The sequence below is a fragment of the Jatropha curcas genome, chromosome 1, assembly GCF_041381405.1.
Source record: "Jatropha curcas cultivar XTBG-Jc1 chromosome 1, XTBG_Jcur_1.0, whole genome shotgun sequence".
Lineage (NCBI taxonomy): Eukaryota > Viridiplantae > Streptophyta > Magnoliopsida > Malpighiales > Euphorbiaceae > Jatropha > Jatropha curcas.
This window is the reverse complement of record NC_143151.1, coordinates 2,299,498-2,306,239: the sequence shown is the minus strand read 5'-3', so window position 1 is coordinate 2,306,239 and position 6,742 is coordinate 2,299,498. Positions and strand designations below refer to the sequence as shown.

Below are 6,742 nucleotides of genomic sequence, written 5' to 3'. Positions count from 1 at the left end.
CTCATCCAATAGCTCTAAATATTCTTCAAATAATTCTCTTCTACTTATTATTTAACTCCACCAATTAATTAAATTAACTCAACTAAAATAATTCCTCATTTATTTCTTAATATACCACTCTAGAAATATTATGCATTTAATACATAAACTCTCCAATAATATTCATGAAATATTTTCTACCCGCCTAAATCATGCAAATATGCTCTAAAAATAGTAAATAAAATATTAAATAGGCATAGTAATTTTTTCCGGACTAAAATAATACCAAGTCCTGGACTGATGGTACTATTCACAAACTGATAAATCACTATTATCGACACTAAAAGAAAATCAGTCTGTTACAATAAATGCTTACAAAGACTATAAATTTACAAAAAATTTAATAATTTTAGTGATTAATAATTTTAAATTTTAATTTTTGAGATTCAAAAATAGGAGATTCCAATCTAAATCTATTACTAAGTTATATATGTGTTTACGACTATATTATGCTTTAATATGCAATTTTATTTTAAATTGATTCATAAAACTTAATTATTTATATATCACTTAATAAAAATCAGTCAAAAATTTTATTTGAATTTTTATTATCTTGAAAATGGAACTTACGTTAATTCAATAATTGCTTAGATACTGAAGGTTACTGGAGTCCACAGTTTTAAATTTTTTAAAAAAAAAATCTTATTTTTTAATTGATTTAGTTTATGAAATCACACATGTACCGAATATAAGCAATGAAATTCCTAAAGTAATTAATCACTGAATTATTATGAATTAATCATTCAGTGATACCGTTAGTTTGTGCATATAGGTGTTGACGTGGCATGAAACATGGATAAAATATTACATATTTTATACATTTGCATTTTTTTTTTTTTTTTAAAAAGAAGGAAAATCAGACAGTATAACAAACAGAAAGGCCTACTGAATGAGCATTCATTAAAAGAATTTGGAATGTTGTGAGGTTTTTCCGTTCTTAAAATATATAGGAAAAGGACCAAACAGGAATTAATTTATCTTATAGTGCTGCCAGATGTTCAATTCTTGTGGGAAAAAAAAAAACAAAGAAGAGAAAATCTTAGGAAACGATCATTTGCTAGACTCTTCCGATCTAATCAAACTTTTTTTTTTCGTGGTCGACACGTCGCATTACATATTTAGATTGAAAATTTTTCGATTGGACCAATCGAATTTGATTTATTAGTATGTCTCTAGAACACTAATTTTAAAAATAATTTAAATAATATCAATCCGATGTAGTGTGCTTAATAGAAAATTAATTTAAATAATAATTAAATTTTAGAAAAATAAAGAAAAATTTTCAAAAATTCTTAAAAATATAGAATGCTAAACAGACGAAGAGTTTAGTAGATTTATATTTACACGTATACGACAAAAGATTTACTAAGTAATGGCTATTAATATACAATTGTAAAATGAATTAATTTTTTGCACATTATAATTGATTAATTAATATATGAAGATTAATACTTTTTATCCACATTTAAGAAGAAAAAGTTAATATAATTTCATTTTACTTACTCATAGGATTTATACTAATTTGTAAATTTATATACAAGAATATATATATTTTGTTTTAATCACAGGTATCTCAGCCCACTGGACAAAAGATAAATTATGTTTGCACTGAGTCAGCCCACTGAGAGGTAAACTGTTCTAATTGAGTATTTAGTCCATACATGAAGATCAAACGTCGATCTCACTTAAGCGCCAAACCACTTATCTCAATAATAATCGGTTATGCAAAAATGTTTTTAGTAATTAATTGGAACTTTTGTAACCTCGTTTAATTTCATATAATAGGATTGATGAAGAGTCATGTTCGTTTGGACACTAAGTCAAACCAAACCTTCCATAAAGACTAAAAAACACTACCTATAAACAAGGGCAATGTATTATGTATGAAGACTCCCAAGTCTACACGTCAAATGGAACGCGTTTTCATTTTGAACAACACTTGCATTAAGCGGCCTTTCTTCCCTGTATATATATTAGGTAAAAAATGAGTCGAAATAATATTATATACTGTATAATAAAAATAATTTTTCTACTATAAAAAATTTACTTTACCTATAGATTTGATCGAACAAAAATCGGTTGTTATTTAGCCACTGAATTTATAAAAAATAATATAAAAATTCTTAAATAAACGAGAAGATTAATCATATTATATATGATTGTCAAGTGTTTGATAATTTTAAATTTAATTGATAAAGCTTATTTATATAGCATCTAATAAAATCTCAATCAAAATAAAATTTACCGAAAATAATAAGTAAAAAATTTTACTTGAAATTTGAAAATAAATTTTAACAAGGAATTGAATTAAACAATTTTATAATATAAAAATTTCAACTTCTATATTAATATTTAAAAATATAATACTCCTGAATTTTCAATTACCAAATAGAGGAGTACGCAACCACTGGTCTAAGCTCATGGGTAGTCTTTCAACTTTCGTAACACAATAAAATAACCACTGCATATCTTATTGGCATGCATCTGTCACTCAATTTTCTCTTAGTCTCTAAACTAATCTCTCTCAAAATGTTACTCCACCAAAATATGAGAAACCCATTGTTCATGACCATCACCTTCACAATAATTCTTGAAATAGCCCTACTGCCTAGAAACGCATTAGGTCAAAATTGTGGGTTAATTAATGGAATAGCCCTGCTGCCCAGAAACGCATCAGGTCAAAATTGTGGGTGTAAATCAGATGAATGTTGTAGCGAATTTGGGTATTGTGGGAAGGATAAAGAGTACTGTGGCCCTGGATGCCAATCGGGCCCGTGTTCCCCAACCCATAGCAGTGGTGTTTCTGTGCCTGATATTGTCACTCAAGATTTCTTTAATGCTATAATTAATCAAGCTCCAGCAAATTGTCCTGGCAAGAACTTCTATTCAAGAAATTCATTTCTTGAAGCTCTTAAATCATATTCTAATTTTGGACAAGTTGGTTCTAGCAATGATTCTAAACGTGAGATTGCAGCTTTTTTCGCGCATGCCACCGATGTGACTGGATGTAAGTTTCTTCATTTTTCTATTTCTGCTTTGAATTTTGCCTACGATGCATGGAAACTCCTAGGCATGATTGTCTCTGTGTTTCGGAAACGTTTCTCCGCATCAGTTTTCCTGTATAAAATACCGTTTTTTCATGTAAAATTGTATTATAAACGTGGTTTCCCATATCGTTCCTCGTTACAAGTTTCCTCTTTTCGGTTTCGGTGCAACGTAGAATTAAGAGAAATTACTGAGAAAATTAAATATACTTAAAAACTTAAATAAACAATAATTTTCACAAGCTACTAATATATTTCAATAATAATATTAAAATTAAATGTCTTAACATGATCATCATTGTCATCATGATCACAATCATAATCAATAATGAAAAATTAAATTTTCTAATAAGAAAGACACCTAGTAAAATTAAAAAAAGAAAATATATATATATATATATATATATATATATATATATATATATATATATATATATATATATAGTTACAATAAATTACAATATATTCCAATAGCGACAATTCCAAAAAGCAATTATTTAAAGTCAATGTCTACTAAATATGTAAAGAATTTAGTATTTATAAATCAAATCAAATTAGCTAAATAATTCATAATTACACACATATATTATTTAAGGGTCGGGTCTACGGGTTTATCTAATGAACCCGTAACTTAACCCAATCCGTGAATTATAAAGATGACTCGTTCAATCCAATCCATTATATCTTCAAACCCATCGAGTTGAGTTGGATTGGATTTGACTGCTCGGGTAACAGGTCATTTACGGCCTTATCCCCACGTGAATAGGAAATTGAAAGCTGCATTTAATAAAATTAAAAATTGAGTATATAAGTGCTAGATAACATAAATGTTTAAATTTATAAATTGTAAACTTATTATTATTTCTTTGGAAATAATTGGAAATTTATTTAAAGATCCAATAAGTTCATAAATTCATTGCAAGTTTTTAAGCTAAAATTCTTAACTTATCATTTTAAGTAGTAGTGTATTTGAGCATTTAATGTTTTAACTTCCATTTATTTAAAGTGTTTGATAGTCTAAGTTTTATATTACGGTTTAAAATTTGAGATGTCTGACAAAATGCTAGTAAAAATCTTGTAACTGCTAAAACAATTAACAACTATTAAAATAATTAATTTTGTTAATTATCACGACACAAATATTGGAAAATTTAATTTTAAGTATTCGTGTTACCAAATACCGTCTTAATTAAACTCTATGTGCATAAAATAAACCAATAATAATATAATAATAAAATTATAAATTATACCTTTCATTTTCTGATTTTAATACTACCACTTAAAAGTCACCATAAATACCTAACTTTATCACTATAAATACCTCACTCTACCTCCACCTTCTATAACAACAACCACAAGAACAATAGACTTGACTCCCTTAATTTGTTACTCTTCAATCCAAAAATGGCTGTACTTGGAAAAACTGTGCTTGCCATCAGTCTATCCATTGTTATAATTGCAACAATGGAAAAAAACGTTTCAGTGTTTGCTCAAAATGTGGGAGATATTGTTACTGCTGATTTCTTTAATGCGATAATCAATCAAGCTGGAGCTGATTGTCCTGGCAAGAATTTCTATACTAGAGATGCATTTCTTAATGCTCTCAATTCATTTCCTGACTTTGGTAAGCTTGGAGGTGATGATTCCAAGCGTGAGATTGCTGCTTTTTTTGCTCATGTTACTCATGAGACTGGACGTAAGATCTCTTTCTTTCTTATTTTTATTTCTGTATTTAGATTTTCCTAGAAATATAGAATTCTATGCCAACCAAATACTAGAATCTTACTTTTTTAAATCATTTCTCCGTACGGAGACTTCATACCTTGAAAGAATGTGAGTGCCTCTTTTCCTGAATCTCAGGTGGGAAATTGATCTCGCATTTAGTCAGCAATTGTCTAAATTTGAAAAGTTAATGAACTTCACTTTATCCTGTCCATTAAAAGTGTGCTATATATTTATTAAATTTGATTATTATTTTAAAATTAATAAATAGTATACTCAAATAGAAATATCGAATATTACCTTTTTAAATCATGTCTTGTGTTGGAGCCCCCGATCTCGATGGTATGTGAGTGCTCCTTCTCCTCAGTTCCACATGAGAAATTAACCTCCCATTTAGTCAATAATTGATTAAGTGTAAAGATATGTAAAACCACCAATCGAAACGAAAGAAACGAAAATCAAACTTACCCATTTCATTTTGGTTTGATTCAGTCAACTGTTCAAAAAAAGATTTGATTTATCAGTCAGTCGATTTGAATAGAATTTGTTGTTTGGTTTGAGGCAATTTCATAGAAATTCATCGGTTGAGTTTAAAACCAAACCAATATGGCAAAAATCGACCAAAATCGATTGAGTTAGTTCTGTCAAATATTAATTTCAGTTCGATCTGTCATTAAAGAACTTCAGTTTGCATTTTTTTTATCTTAGTTCGATTCAGTTCAAATCGAACTGACCATTTGTTCACCTTTCCTAGGTGTGGAAGTTTAATGAAGTTCTCTTTATCCTTGTCTACCAAAAGTATGCTGCATATTTGTATCCAATTTGATTATTATTTTAAAATTAAAAACAATATATTCTAATTGATCGTGGATTAAACAGAACATTTTGGATGATAAATTTTTCAGATTTCTGCTACATAGAAAAGGTAAACGGTGCTTCCCAAAACTACTGCGACGAATCATACACACAATATCCATGTGCCCCAGGAAAGAAATATTTCAGCCGCGGACCGATTCAACTAACCTGGAACTACAACTATGGTGGAGCTGGTCAAAGCCTTAACATTGACTTGTTAAACTCTCCTGAAACTGTTGCAAATGATGCTGTTGTGTCGTTTGAGACAGCTCTCTGGTTTTGGATGACCAATGTACGCCCTGTCGTAACGCAAGGTTTCGGAGCCACCATTAGAGCCATGAATGGTGCAATTGAATGTAATAGTGGAAATCCTCAAGTAGTTCAGGCTCGGATTGGCTATTACACTGATTATTGCAACAAGATTGGAGTTGCACCTGGGGATAATCTGAGTTGCTAATTAAAATTTAGTTCTTGTTTAATTTAATAAATAGGGTTGCTAAATAAGTAATGTACTCCTGTAATTCATTATCTATCCTTGTTTGAGTTGCAGAAATAATTAGAAGCTAGTTCATCCTTGGAGATTATGTAAACTAGCTTCAATGAAATAAAATAATCTTTATCGTTATAACTAGTTTATTTTTTACATTTTGAAGACCTAATGAAACGGAATAACATTAATGATAACTTTTGTACTAAAGATGACTCAACTCGAGACTTTTCACTTCTCATATCTATTACAAGACGCAGGAAGACCAATCAAATAACAACTATAATTGACAATAATATTTCACGTTGGGTCTGTTCGACAAAATTAGCTGTTTTGATAGCTTTTCATAAACATTAAAAACTAAACGTTACATTAGTTAGCTTTTTATAAAACGTTACCTTAACATTTAAAAGTTAGTTTAAATGCTATGTTAATATTTAATATCAGCTTTTTAAATAGCTTTTAGTGTTTTGACCGGTCAAAACACTAAAGGCTATTAAAAAGCTAACCATGTTGAGATAATTTAGAGCTTCCATTAGCTTTTTCTCATTGCACAAAACATCAATTTGGATTATATTGACAAGCATGTGGGAAG

General features: G+C 28.9%; 1 protein-coding gene across 2 annotated transcripts; it reads left to right on the top strand.

The window, feature by feature from the left end:
* The first annotated feature begins 2,456 nt into the window (after positions 1 to 2,456).
* Positions 2,457 to 6,288, top strand: LOC149498800 (endochitinase PR4-like). 2 transcript variants are annotated; one of them, XM_089726521.1, is made up of 2 exons: positions 2,457 to 3,046; positions 5,711 to 6,288. In XM_089726521.1, exons 1-2 carry the CDS (start codon positions 2,518 to 2,520, stop codon positions 6,115 to 6,117), a joined length of 936 nt encoding a protein of 311 aa, XP_089582647.1. In that variant the 5' UTR covers positions 2,457 to 2,517; the 3' UTR covers positions 6,118 to 6,288. The 2 variants fall into 2 exon arrangements, with proteins under 2 accessions (XP_089582647.1, XP_089582659.1); XM_089726533.1 differs by lacking the exon at positions 2,457 to 3,046 and adding an exon at positions 4,433 to 4,779.
* Positions 6,289 to 6,742: the final 454 nt, after the last annotated feature.

Coding starts and splice junctions, on each gene's coding strand:
- LOC149498800 (XM_089726521.1), top strand. CDS start 2,518: ATGCATCTGTCACTCAATTTTCTCTTAGTCTCTAAACTAATCTCTCTC. Junction 3,047..5,710: donor TGCCACCGATGTGACTGGAT/GTAAGTTTCTTC, acceptor TAAATTTTTCAG/ATTTCTGCTACATAGAAAAG.